The sequence below is a fragment of the Hippoglossus hippoglossus genome, chromosome 11 (genome assembly GCF_009819705.1).
Source record: "Hippoglossus hippoglossus isolate fHipHip1 chromosome 11, fHipHip1.pri, whole genome shotgun sequence".
Classification (NCBI taxonomy): Eukaryota; Metazoa; Chordata; class Actinopteri; order Pleuronectiformes; family Pleuronectidae; genus Hippoglossus; species Hippoglossus hippoglossus.
In genome coordinates this window covers 19,286,455-19,301,885 of record NC_047161.1, presented here as the reverse complement: position 1 = coordinate 19,301,885, position 15,431 = coordinate 19,286,455, and the positions used below count along the sequence as shown (strand labels likewise).

Below are 15,431 nucleotides of genomic sequence, written 5' to 3'. Positions count from 1 at the left end.
CGGCCATGACACAGCCTATAAATCCTGAATCAAGTTTCCAGGGTAACCTATCATTAATGTCCATCCTTTCCTCTCTTTATGGTGCATTTATTATGAGCATGAATGTTTGTCCCTGTACTCTGAATGTAAAGAGTAGAGTCGTTTTTGTGAGTGTGAACACTGCACGACCATGTGTCGCCTGAAGATGGAGTCTGTGTATCTCCAATGGAATAAATTACACAGGACAGCAGACATTGTTTTGTTTTGGATGTTTTTGCATAAATATAAATAGTTTGGTAAATAGGCCATTTCCAGCTTTAGATTCAGTTTTTATCGAGTGACAACCCAAGGTAACATGTTGAGAGGCAAAACAGTACAAGCATAGCGTGTGTTTTAACAACAAATTAAGATAAAAATGAAAGTTAAGAATATGATATTTGGAAAAATGTAGAAAAACAAAATCCCCAAAAAAACAATTGTATCACCCACATAGTCCAGTCTATAGAAAATGTATTTGCATATTAGATCAGTCGGTAACTGTTTCATCCAGAGACATTGCCTCATCATAAACACAACATAACAAACATAACATTTACTGGATATATAAACATTTCTACAACTAACATATTGTAAAAGAGGATATAGAAATATATCAAATATTTAAATGACTACACATGTATTATGTGAAGGTTTGAGGGAAATTTTATAATAATAGACTACATTTTGTTATACATATACATAAACATATATATATTTATACCGTTTTTTGTATATACGACATGAACTCACTGATTTTATTATTAAATATTTCAACCCTATGGGTATTTATCAACTGTCTCAAACTGCGGCCCAGCGTAATCCTTGCCCCTGTCCACTGTACTGTTTGTTTGGTTGTTTGTCAGCAGGATAACCCAAAAACTACCGTTCAGGTTTCCACGAAATGGCTGAAGGACGGGACATAGACCAAAGAAGAAAAAAAAAAAAACTTTATTATTGTGAGACGGTGTTTTTTTTATTACATTTACACTCAGTGGCCAAAGATAATTCATGGACCTTGATGAAAAGAATCGGACATATGTGGGCGACTGATATTTATGAGTGTGTGCAATTCGCAGTTTGATTGAACTGAAGCGGACTGTTGGACCTTTGCAGAGATACGTGCTCTGCTGAGAGCTGCTCAGCTACTGAAGTGTCTCAGAGGGACGCCTTGTGTTACAGGAGCTGTTCTTGGTGCTGAAACTGTTTGTTTGCTTCTTCCCGTCATTTTTGATTGTGCTAGTTAGACAGCAACAACCTCTCATTCATGTGTTTATATGCACGACCCTTTGACCTTATACTTTTCAAACATAAACATTTAAAACAGGATATATTAACACACATACACACATGTATACAGGGATGCATATACACCACATATGTATACACGAGAAGTCATATAACACAAAAAACTAGAAGTCACTCAATGGAACACACGCATTCACCAAAGCTAAAGCCGTAGACTGTAAATAAAGATGGATGTCTCCACTTCCTTCACTGTACTAACATGAATCCAAAACATCGAAGATATAGGAGCTGCCATCTTGCGCTGGTGACCTCATTTGGAGCCAGAGTCGGCGCAGTAGTGATGGTGGTGTAGAGCTGCAGTATCAAGGTCCTACACACACCCGACCAATCATGAGTCAGTCTCAGCTGTCAATCATGATATTTCCTCCTTTTTACATAGAATCAAAAAACTACTTAAAACCAAACCAGAAACATGAACACTGGAACATACATCATAATCAGGACTAACTAAAATGACAGAAACCATCTTTGGAAAAAATTTAGGCTAATTAACATGTGCTCTAACTTTAGTTTTATCTCATTTGAAAACAATGGTGGAGGTTGGTTTATACAGCTAGCCAACAGGGGGCAATCAAGATAGATTAACTTAATTTGAGTGGGAGCTGTGATGTCGTCCATCTTTATATACAGTCTATGGGTCTAGTGAACCATGTTGAATACAAATTAATAACGTAGTGACTCTTTTATTAATATTTCTATTTCCACTGGATTCAAACTATTTAATATTGCAAATTTCCCCATTGGGGGACTAATAAAGGACTTCTTGGTGAATAGCATCATTTAGGATTTGTTTTCACCAGGTACGCTCAAAACTCTGAGTGAACACATTCAGAGATGACGGAACTAGTTCAGATCAGCTGCTCTGGGACAAAACAAACAACCTTAAGATTCATTGGCTAAATCTAAATCTGCTTTCTGTAAGAATATGCCATCAGAGACATTGCTGCTTTAAAAAAAAGTCCTGCATGTTAACACCTGGTAAAAATGTATCTGTTTTCATTTTCTCTTAATACTAAAGCCAATCAAAGAGCAAATACCAATAAATCTAGTTATATTCCTGTAAAAGTGAAGACTCCCACCTGTCATTGTTGCCTGTTCGGGCCTGAGGTGGCCGGCAGCAGGCTGTGCTACCTAGGGGCTTGTTGTGGGAGGCATATCTGTCACAACATGGCAGCCCATTATAGATTTGTTATTGATCAGGTTTATTGATTGATGTCCCTCTAAAGGCGGGGTGAAAGGTGAGCTGACAGGCCTCCCAGTGCGGCCGCTGCTGATTTTGTCCTGCATTAATACACAAGGGCCCAGGCACTCCCAAAGTGTGTTTTTAAATCCTACACTGTCGTACACACACACACACACACACACACACACACACACACACACACACACACACACACACACACACACACACACACACACACACACACACACACACAGAGTACTTAGTGTTTAATGACTCACTGTGTGTCTTTCTCTGAGCTGCATCTTTTCAGTCAGTGTGAGGCAGCAGCCTGTGTGAGTGTGTGTTGAATGCAGCTGAACTCGCTCGTGCCAAAGCTTTGTTCCTTTGAGCGGCCCGGGTCGCCTCAGGGTGGCCTTTCGATTTCCATGGCGACTTTAGCAGGGCATGTGGCTGGAAGCTGTAAGACTAATGCATGAATGGAGCAAGTCATTTGGTCTTAATCAGGCAGCACCACACACACACACACACACACACACACACACACACACACACACACACACACACACACACACACACACACACACACACACACACACACACACACACGCAAAATGCAGTATAAACTGCAACTGCAACAAACTTTAAAGCAACTAATTATCCATTAATGAGACCATTCACCTCGGTACAGACAAAGCGCCCAGGTTGGCCTCAACGTCATGATCTGATATGATTCACCATGTGGGTCTGAAAGAAGAGGGAGATACCAGCTGCTCTCCAAACTTAATCTCTTAGTTCGCAATACAGCAGCATCGATCACTGATTATTTGTCTAACGATAGATTTTAAGTTATCATCCAGAATTTTGGGATAGATTGAAGCAGTCACTATAAGACAGCAATCCACCAACACACTGAGAATTAAACCAAACACTTAGTATTTCTTAGTTTGTTGGCCACTGACACGTTGGTTTTACCCTTAATTTGAAAAACTAAATCCTGTAAAAAACTATGGGTAAATCCAATTTTAATTTGAAGATCCCCTTTATTAATTTGAAACACAGCCTTTTAAATGTCCTTTAAGACACAAAATACCCTGCGGAAACTAAATCTACAACATAAATATCCTGACATTTTGAGAGATTACTATTCAGGTACTTGGATTCAGCCCAGATGTGGAATAAACTGTGAATACATTCATGGAAAGTAAGTCCAGTATAAGGATTTATGAGTTTTCTGCAGATCATGTCTTATTTTTAAATAGTAAATATTAAATATGACTGTGTTACTATGAATTTGTACATGAAAGGACCATGTATAATTCAATCATGGTGCAAATTATTAGTATTTGATTTATTTTGGGCTCTAAAATGTTCTTATTCATTCAAATGTATTTGTTAAAAATACAATTTAAGGCGCTGTGTTATCCCTCATAGGCCAATTGGATGCAAATTACTGATTGGTCAGTTTGTCCATTGTTTTGGTTCCTTCTTATTGGACATGTGTGACGTATCTGAGACTGGAAATCACGTGGACTTGACCGAAAAGGTGGAGATCTGTGTGTGTGTGTGTGTGTGTGTGTGTGTGTGTGTGTGTGTGTGTGTGTGTGTGTGTGTGTGTGTGTGTGTGTGTGTGTTTGGGGTGGGGGTTGCTGGAGGTGGGAGGGTCAGAGGGCTTGTGAATATTGTGGAAGGAGAGAGCAGGAGGCAGGGGAACACATTTTCTCCTGGAGGATTGCACACACACGCATGCACGCAAACACGGAGAGAACGTGCACGGTTGACCAGCATGAAGTTAACTGGGTCCATGTAACCGCCTGTGGTCCGGAGCAGTGTGTGCGGGAGGGGACCGGTGACCATGGCAGAAGGTAGGAGGAGAGGAGGGAGCTGCAGGGGAGATGCTCTGAAGGGAGAAAGGGAGGAAGAGAGAGAGAAGGAGAGAAGGAGAGATAAGGGTTGGCTCTTCTTCATCTTCTTTTGTCCTTTCTTTCTCTTTCTGAAGGGCTGGTGTTTGGTTGTCTATTCAGAAAAAGTGTGTGCAGGGCTTTTGCTTTTAGCTGAGGGGACAGTGGAGTAGAGCTGCAGGAGATGCAGGAGATGCAGGAGATGCAGGAGGTGTTGGAGGTGTTGGAGGTGTTGGAGGTGTCGGAGGAGCACAGAGACTTTTAAACCATCACTAATAGTGACAGGTCAAACTTTGAGTGTCATCAGAAAATCAAACTCTCTTAATTGTTTTTCCTTTTTTTTCACTGAAACAAAACGAAACAAACTGCTCCCATGTGTAAAAAAGAAGCTTAGTTGATATGTTCTATCATTGTACATATTTAGGGGGATAGTATAATAGTTACTCTTTATGCATTAATGAAATAAATCCAATGTATCACATTGTTGACATTTGTTTGTGTTGAAACTATTAAGTGATTAATGATTACAGCCTATTGTATTGCAAGTTTACCTTGCATTCTTATGGTTCGTTTATTCCATCTGTAGAAGCAATAACATGCTGCGAGCTCTTCTGATGAATAGAAAATAGAAACTATCCAATAAAACTATCAATTAAATTATTTTAATTTTAAAAAAGCCACACACGGGACTGTTTTAGCATATTCTCATTATATAATATTTGCTCGTTTCTTCATTTTACTTCGTAATAGATGGAATACTTGTAGGTTGTGGACATTTTCACAGTTCATTGATTTATCGAGAGAACTGTAGATTAATTCATAGTAAAATAATCGCCATATTACTATATCATCTACCAAATTCCTCTGTATCTACAGGGTAACTATCTGATAATTTAATGTTAGATATTAACAATATTCCAGCACTGGCCTGTCATGCTTTTATTTTTTAAATTACATTTTACGCAGTAAGTCAGATGCGTCCGTGTGTTCATATCATATCATATCATATCATATCATATCATATCATATCATATCATGTGTGTGTTGTGCAGGAGGGTGTGAGGAGGAGGAGGCGGCTCTGACCCGGGGCAGCGGGGTGTGTAAGTGGTTCAACGTGCGGATGGGTTTCGGCTTCTTGTCCATGGAGAGCAGGGACGGAGCAGCTCTGGAGCAGCCGCTGGATGTGTTCGTCCATCAGGTGAGACCAAGCTGCTGCTCTTATGTTTGACGCCCACTGCTTGGAAACATGTGGAGGGAATGAATGTGATGCAGTTGCTAAGATGGATGTGAATGAGTGTTGAGTTACAATTTGACAGTTTATCAGTTTGATTTCAAATCCAGCTGAGTGGAACACAGGTAAAAGCACGGAAAACTCATCAAGCAGATGATTCTAGATTATGATTCTACAGATTTTTGATCATGATGGAGTGTTTAGAGATGCTTCAGCTTCATGATGAATCCTAAATGCAGTACATTCTTACAAAGCCAATAATGCATATTCTTTAACAAAATGTTGATCACTTTTACACAACTTAATTTCTCGAGCTGTTTTGCTGAGTAAGGTGAGGTGTGACATGACACACGTTTGTATGTTCATCACACACGGACACTTACATACAACCTCACACCACACGGATGCTTTAACCTTTCCAGACCCATATCAGCTTCAAGACTGAGACAAAGTGACACTGTCAGGCAGCAGCATCTTCCTATTTACACATTACACATCAGGTTTACCCTGCTAATACTGTACTCAACACACAGTCCTGTATGTGCAGGATCATCTTTTGTGTTGCAGAAAATTTATAAATGAATTCATGACATTGGAGGAAAACTGTTAATGGTTGTCACTGCTAAACTGATGCACCCCCCCCCCCCAAGGAATAAATGTTTTTGACAACATAACATATATATTTATAAGTTTTATCTCTAGCTTTTGATGTATTCCGTGGTATTTGCTGTTGCAATACAAAGTTATAACATGTAAATATGAGGGATTTCATTTCGAATTCTATTTTATGTGCAGGTCTATATACAATGTAAAGTCAAATTTCAATTGAAGAGAAACATTGATCTCTTCAAGTGTGAACAGAAAAAAATCCATACAATTGTAATAACATCATGATAAAAAGTTTGTATAGACAAAATATGTCTATTCGCCTTATGTGATCTTCCTTTTCAGAATTCAGAGTGCAGAATTAAATCTTGACATTTGACAACATTATGTAAAGTTTTTTTCAGTCAGTGTGTTAAAGAAGTGACCAAAACTGTTTAAGAAAGTCACAGCTCACATGAGTGAGGGTTGAATGGAAAATCGCTCTGGGGTTAAGTTAGGTATAATCTGTCTAAGGTAGAGGAATGTAAGACAATTGATGTGTTTCATTTCATTTTCATGTCAACCGTCACCAAACCACTGCTGCCACTCGTCCGCTCAGTTCAACTCACAGACGCAACTTAAAAGGTGCAGAATGGAGGAGCGGGGGGGGTCAGGGCTCAAACGTTTCTTTTGAAAAGGGGTTAGAGGCTAAAGCAGAGATAACAAGGCTCATTCCTCTCCCTATCCAGCCCTGCTTCCTGTTATAAAGTCATTAAAGCATCAGGGAGCCCACCCAGCCCCGACTCTCAGTCCCACCTCATGTGGATCCTTGTGGGAGAGACCTTCCCTCAGGTTTCTCTGCCCTGGTGAAGCTGTAAATCATGTGAAGAAATAGAGAGAATAATGGCCGCATGCCTGGCATGATATGAGCTTCAGAGAGATGTGGGTGTCGGTCCGGCAGCAGGCGTTTAATGAAACGTGACACGGTGAGCTGTGTTGTCATCGACTATGTTTACACCAATAATATCAATAGAATATTCCATTCATATTCCTGTTTACATGTTACAGAGTACAGTCTGATTATCATACACATCAACATTACATCCAATACACTATATGTCCAACAATATTACCTTTGCGTTCAAAAACGTCATCATATCTATTTCTCTTAAGACATAACGAAGGTAGCATATCTACGGTTTCTCCCTCACCCCCAAAATGTGACTTTGTCATAGCTCCAGTTATCTTGTTCACGCTTAAACCCGGGGCATGAGCCGTCAAGTAGTTTGGTAACTGTCGTATGTTGATGTCGTAAAAGGCTGTGAAAACTTCAAAAGGACGTTATTATGTATTAAAGATGTATACATGTCTACATAATGTGGTTGAGGTCAGAATACTGCACATCGTAATTAGATTATAGCTAACTGACTTAGGGTTAAAGTAGATAGATAGATAGATAGATAGATAGATAGATAGATAGATAGATAGATAGATAGATAGATAGATAGATAGATAGATAGATAAAGTGGTTTTGATTACGAGAATGCCAGAATTTCCAGATGTGGAAAGTTCATGTCACTTAACGTCACTCATGCGCCCAGTTCTTTTCTTTTTAACAGACTCGCCAAGCAAGAAAATGTCATTCATCATGTGCTGTAGAATTCTCTCCAGGAAATTTTCATTTTCATTCCCTCAAAAATGTCCTACTGGCAGTGACTTTTCTGTTTCTTATGTGATGGTGTATCCTTCCATAAATGTGTGTTAGTTGCGAAGTCTAAAGCCAGACAACAGCTGATTAATAATTTTCAATGTTAATTCCAGATTTTTTAAACTGCAGAAATCATTTAAATGTTCTCCCCAAATATAAGTGTGCTTACTCTCAATCTTTAAATCAGTGTGAGTTTAGTGAAAGCAAAGAACAAACGAGCTGCTGTTCAAGGCAATAAGTGAAAATGCAAGAAAAAGGTTTTCATGCTTGATTGAGAGGGAAAAGTGAAAACATGTCAAACTGGAACACAATTTCATCACGAATCCCACAATGTTTTGTAACTAACCAATAACCTGCTGGTTTGCTGATTTTCTTTATTAGAGCGAACTGTACACTTTGTCTCTGATATCACCATCCTGGCATTCTGCGCTAACCTCCCAATAACCATCCCTCTTTTTACTTGACAGAGTAAACTGCACATGGAGGGCTTCCGCAGCCTCAGAGAGGGCGAGGCTGTGGAGTTCACCTTTAAGAAATCATCTAAAGGACTGGAGTCTGTCAGGGTAACTGGGCCCAACGGGGCACCATGCCTGGGCAGTGAGAGAAGACCAAAGAGTGCCCAGAAACGACGCTCCAAAGGGGACAGGTAAGTCCAGTTTGAGCACATCCACATAGGACTTAAGGGACAGGTCATCATTTTTGCACTTAATCACTTCTCAGGCAGTTGTGGCCTATGAGACTGAGCGTGTCGTCCACTAATCAGAGTGTCAGTGGTTTGATCCGCGCCTCATTCAGCTCACATGTCCAACGGTCCTCGGGCAAGAGACTGAACTCCAACTCACCCCTGGTGTCTGTGCTAGCAGTGTGTGAATGGGATGTGTGATAGAGATTTGACGTGGATAGAAGTGATGTATGAAGTGGTGAATGGGACCTGCTGTGTCAACACTCTGAATGGTCCTTGGAAAAATGTCATATGAAGCAGCTCATTTGGGTCAGTTGGAATTGTGCTGGAATGATTTATTGGTGAACAACATCTGTCCATCCGTGTAGCACTTCTGTGAAAGGCCTCTGTGCAGTTGACCTGAACCTGAACAGTCAGTGAAGCTCTGTCCTAAGTTCAAAAATACACCATCACATCCAATGCTCAATAATTAAAATCCAGTAGTTGGTTTAAAACCAGAAACGTCTAAATTATCATTTGTAGTTTAATGGAGAGCTGAGCGCTGGAACTATTTCTTGACAAACAATAAATATTTCTGACACTACTCAGCTATATGCACAGAATTCATTTTCTGCACAGTCATGAAAATACGAAACCTGGAAACCTTAGTGATAAGATTTAAGGTGCATTTTCAGCAATTGTATAAGTTTACTCCAGGCCCATTGTGCGCCATAGATCTAATAAACTTGGGTACGACATCATGTCTGATTTATGTAGACACACAATGACAACACCTACTAATGCTATGACGCAAATCAACCTACGAGAAAAAGGTCATCAGCGTGCGTCATCCATCTGCGCCACTACTATAGTAAACATGTGGTGCTCAGTCCATCTCTTCATGCTGCATTCCTATTGGTTGGTTTCTGACACTGTCATCATTTTGCCGCAGGCTATTACTGGTCACAAGATCCCAACAAGGACCCTCTCTCACAATACAATATACCACCACTGTTTCAGAGTCACGATCACAGATATGGCCTTGTTTCTTTCACGTTGGTCATCTTTTGCCCGGGGCAGCCCTGGATCAAACCGTGTGTGGCCTTAACAGAGGCTGCACACAGCCACAGCACCAGGCCTTTGTTCAACAAGAAATACATCCAGCATGTTTCTTTGTCTCAGGCCATAAAGGATCCTTTGTTACATTTCTGTTTTCTCTATCAGAAAATTATATTTTAATTTTGGAATGAGACAGGCAAACAGTTTCTCCCTGCTTGTGGTCTAAATGATAATCTAGACTGACCATGTCCTGACTCCACCTCCCAACTTCATGCAATCCTCTCTACTCACCATCTGGGAGAAAGTGAATGAGCTTATTTCTCAACCATTCCATTAAGTATTCCTTATAGCAATCAGAGACATTTTGCATTATTTATATGACGTACAAGCAGTCTACTGCAGGATGTTGGGGCAGGACAAAGCAAAGGATGTCTCATTATGCTTCAGATTTCGTGATATGGAGTTTCACACACTTTTTGATCCAAAAGATGAATATTCTCATTGCCTGCACTTTAAAACACAACGGTGTGTTATTTACTGTCTGTAGCTGTAGGATACAAGTTAGTCCGTTCTCTTTAATGGTAAAGTTTAAATCCTGTTCATTAAATTACCAAAATAAATGTTAAGTATTTTCCATTGAAAATACAGGGAAGGTAGCATCATTTAATGTAATAAACTGAACAGATAAATATCTCATATCAATTTTATGGGAAACAATAATTTGAATATATGATCAGGGTTAAACCTTAAATGTGAAAAAAAAACAACTGCAGTGAACTGAAGACATTTTTAACATCTTTCTAACAGAAGAATAATACTGATGTTCGCTTGTTTTTGTGTAACACAAGACTTTTTCCATAGTTTGAGAAAACCTCCAACTTTCAGGACTTGTGATAAGAAGTTTTTACAGCGTTCCAATATGAATGTTTCCAGGTGATGCCAGTTCATCATCTCATGGATAAAAGTTACCTGTGGAGCTAATAAGACACTCAAACAGAAGATATAGTTTTATACGTGTTGGCTCTTTGTGGAGAAGCAGGCTGATCTGGATCAATAGACTGTTTGATCTCAGGCTTCAGGCTTCTCCGACCCCCAGTGCTCATTTCTTGCCTTCCGTGCAGCCCACACTGCAGCTTCATCCGTTAGTCTCTTGATTACAAAACAAAAATCACAAGCAATAAATACAACTTATTTGCAATCACTCTTTTTTTGTCTTTGATGCTTGTTTAGGAAGTTCCTGTGAGGCTATTAATTTGATAGCATCTCTTAGGTTTGACCATATGAATCATGGATGGCAGGGATAAAAGTAGTCCCACATCTTCCTGTCTGGATCTGATTGCATTCAGATGTTCAGACTTTCTTCCTCTCGCTGCTTCCCAAACGTGAATTGTTGCAGTCAAGAGAATAAAAGCGTTGGATTTGTTGGTTGAAGTCCATTAAGATCCGACAAAGTAATTATCGCTGACAGCATTTTTATTAGGTTCAGCTTCATTAATCATGATGGGAATTAAGCAATGATAAAAATAATCCCAGAGCTTCCTGTCCTAAAATACTCGCCGCGGATTTGATTGCATTCACATGTTCCCCTGTTTCCCTCAAACATACATGCTGTATTTTAGAGGAGGAAAAGGATCCTATCCGTTTAATTGATGACAGATGTAGGTGCCCGAGAGAGGTCAGAGGTCACCCCTGCCATGGCAACAATGGGATGTGGTGTGCAAATGAGGTAGAGTGGAAGGGTGGGAGGAAGGGCGGTAAGCGAGCGGGGGTCATGGTTCAAAGGTCACAGGAGTACTGAAACAAAGGAGCTCCCTCTGCCACCCTCATGGCCACGCTGATCAATACTGAGCGCTGATGGGGGGGGGGCTGGGAGAACGAGAGGAAGGAAGTGGTGGTTAGTGGTGAGATGATCCAGGACTCAGCCTGGATTTCCATTCTACTGCTTCAAAGAATGAAGATAATGATATTCTACATTTTTCATTTTTATAACTAATGAAAAGACCCAAACAAAAAACATAATCAATTCTAGTAACAACCATCACCTGATATATTGTTTTACCCTGCATCAGACAGAGCTCCATCCACCTACTAATTACACAAACGTCTGTATTTGGTATCTGTACTTAGCTGGGAAACCGTTCATCTTATTGGCTTCACACTTGGTATGTGTGTTGTAAATGGCCCAAGGAAATGCAGGGTGGAATTTCTTGTGATTTGGAAATGTGATATATTTAATATTAAAGTGAATTGACTAAACAGGCGACCAGCGCTCTGTAGCAGTCAGTGGGGGCGGGGCAGTGTGCCTTCAGCCTGAGGACTGAGTTGAACGTGTCTTATTATATTCCATTCATACATTGACTTGAAAATCTCCATTGCAGATAAACCAGGTAGGATAAGCACAAAGTTCTCTAACTTCACTTTACACCATAGACTGTTTACAAAAAGCTCTGCACACAACGTCCAGCACACAAACAATAAAAAGTGACGGCATATTGTAGAACAGTTTGAGGAGGACTCACTAATGACAAAGGAATGATTGTGAAGTCGCTCCGGAGCTTTAACACAGGACAAGAGAACAGCTCATTTCAAACAGGCAGGTTTAGAATGGACACGGCACTAGTCATCCAAAAACTAGAAAGAGTCCCACTGTTGCACAAACCTTCCTTACCATAAACTCACATAAACATGTAGTTTGACTCAAACACACACACTGCTGTCGTAGATGCACCAAATGACCCACCAACCTGGAAATAATACACTAAAAATGTATTATTTCCCAAAACCTTTGTGTAACATTTGCTTAAACCTACAGTTCTGACCTGTACTTTTTAATTACTTCATATTTGTGAGGTGTGTTTTGAGATCATGTCTTTTCACTGGATTTGTTGATTTAATATCAGACAGTTGTTTTCCTGGAAAATTGTATTTATACTTCAGTCCATGTACACTTAAGCAATTTTCTGCATTTTGTCATTTTGAATTCATCATTCATAATCCCCAATTCATTTCAAAAAACTATTTATTGAATCTGGAAAAGGCAAATCTTGCTTGATAAGTAAGAAGATAGATAAGTAATTGGTCATAGTAAAAAAATTGAACCTGATTGAACAAATCTTAACCTCTGCAGTGCAAATGGCAGGCAGGGCTGACTACACTGCTCCCTTCACTTGTTCACTTGTTCAACCACAGATGGAGAGCAAAGGGGAAAGCCGGAGCCAGGAGAAAACCAGATTGACCGTAAACAATGAAATCAATGGTTTTCGCCTCACTGTTTAAGTGGCCGGTGTCTCTTTGTGTCACACAGAGCAGTCCTGGAGCCTCACCTGCCTTATTTATCCTGCACTAATGAATTCACCCACAGGATTTCGCTGATCGTTAGCCTTCTGTGCATAGATTTACTGATGAAATACCCATTAACCTGAAAGACCAACAAACAGCAGCCTGGAGGGGGAGTTGCTGCGTTTGTAATCATAGACGCTTGAGCCTCAACTGTTCTGTGAAATTTAGAATTCATGCTTTATGCATAAATTTGGGGTTGGATTCACTGTTATCGTCTACTTATTTTCAGTGGAGGTATGTAGTATGTTCATATATCAATATGGTCACATTGAGTTATTATTGATTTTTATTTGTATTCCTCTTTAAAAGTGTTAAGCTGTTCTGTTTAAATGACAGATTCCACCTGAATGGCAATTTAAGGTTTTGACTTGTCATGGCAAAAAAAGCACATGTTGTGAGAAATTAATCATGTTTAATATGTTTGTGTTTCATTAAATGTCTCAGTCACGTGGACGTCAGCCATAGCTGGCATATGGAATGCAGCCATCATGAAACAATGGAATTTGTAATGTGCAAGTTAACATAATTTTAACAGTACAAGGAAGGGTGTTGGACGAGATGAAACAGGTCACATCAGCAATGCAAGAATTAAATTAAGATAAAAAACAAGGTAAAAAGAGCATAATATAAAAAAATATAATGTATTATTATATCATTGACACAAGACCACAAACACTGGTGTTTTAGACTCATGGCACGTTGAAGGAATACAAGGAATAAAATGTATGTGGCAAAGAAAAGGGTAAACACACTTTTGCAAATTCCATAAAGTGATAATGCTATGAAAAAAAAAGACAAATTGCAGGTTGTTATACATAAAATTGTCATTGTGACTTAGATTTCAAAAGAACTAGTAAATAAACCTCTTACGTGCAATAAGACAAATATCTATTTTATTTTTCTCATTCGCAAAATCATGTATAGAGCTGTCTTTTTGAAAAACCATCAGTGTGAATGCTAAACATGAAAAAAGAGTGAAAGATCCAAAACTCAAAAGTTGGCAGAAACATACAAAAACACATTTTAATTAGTATTACAGAGTTAATGTATCATATGTTGCCCACGTATTTGACGATCCCCCCAGGACATGTTTTAATACACAAAATACTGTGCTTTGAATAAAAAGTTAAAATACCTCTGATAAGGTTTTTCTCCAAGATGGTCAATAATCTAAAAAACTTGAAAGCAAAGGTTCACCTTTGTATCCTGAATGGCAGGAAAGGGAGATGGTTGTCATTGCAACGCCTACACTGTCCCTGGAGGGAGGGAGATCAATTTGGCTGAAGCCTCTCACAGCTGCCAACCACTTGGTCCCTACATGTGGATGAATGGTGACAGACATGTTCAGTGAACTGACTCAAAGCTCAGCGTCTGCTGCCCCCTGGTGGTAGAACCTACTTCACTGCAGATGGGCTGTTTAAATAAAACAACATCAACTACATGTCAAATATCTTATTATTATAAATAATAATAATAATAATAATAATCAGTCACATAGTTGTGACACTCTGACATGTATGAAGATGTATCTGTTTTTTACCAGGATTCTGCCCGTACACTTGTTTTTGTAGTGTCTTCTAAGCGCATGTGGGCTGGGCACATTTTGGTGAATGATCATTTGAAAAGTACATTACCGGCTTGCTTACTTACCTAGCGCTACCGCCACGTTGCAATAATTGCATCTTCTCTTGTCACTTTAGATGCTACAACTGTGGAGGACCCGGCCACCATGCCAAAGAATGCCAGTTGCCCCCTCAGCCCAAAAAGTGTCACTTTTGCCAGAGTGTGTCCCACATGGTGGCCAGCTGTCCAGTCAAAGCACAGCAGCAGCAGCAGCAGCAGCATCACTCGTCTCCAGGCTCTCAGGGAACAGCTACCTCACCGAGGCATGAGGAGGAGGAGGAGGAGCACAGCCAGGCCGGCCTATGAAACCTCGGTCATTCAGGGAATATGGGGGATTTTTCACTGGAACACTTGTTACCTCAGGTTTTATTTATTGAGTGGAAAAAAAAGAGGCATCACATGAGTATCGATGTGATGTGGTTGTTTTTACATTTTTTTTCTGACTTAGATAAGTGTCTTAGCTTTGGAATGAAACAATCAGACCTGCTGTTGATTCAGTCGTGTAGCGGCCACATCATCCATGTTTGGACTGATCGGACATGATACGTGCCTCTGCTGACTGAGCCTCTACACAAAAATGCCAACACAAAAGTCTTACTGGTTGACAACCCTCCAAAACATTATACGTACAGGGTGTGAGGGAAGTTGTTCTGAGTGGTTTAAAGTTCAATGGGTTTGACTTATACATGGGTTTGCAGCTATATGGCCGTTTTGCTATTGCTGCTTAAGTTAGCATTGGCAGCTGCTTACTCGTCAATCAGGCCGCAACATTGCAGCTTCATTCCTGAACTTGCAAGGTAGCTGTCTCTATCACTTCTTTG

General features: G+C 39.8%; 1 protein-coding gene across 1 annotated transcript; it reads left to right on the top strand.

Moving 5' to 3' along the window:
- Positions 1 to 4,358: 4,358 nt before the first annotated feature.
- On the top strand, positions 4,359 to 15,043 carry LOC117770691 (protein lin-28 homolog A-like). Its single transcript, XM_034600344.1, has 4 exons — positions 4,359 to 4,368; positions 5,460 to 5,602; positions 8,396 to 8,574; positions 14,688 to 15,043. Exons 1-4 carry the CDS (start codon positions 4,359 to 4,361, stop codon positions 14,914 to 14,916), a joined length of 561 nt encoding a protein of 186 aa, XP_034456235.1. The 3' UTR covers positions 14,917 to 15,043.
- The last annotated feature ends 388 nt before the right edge of the window (positions 15,044 to 15,431 follow it).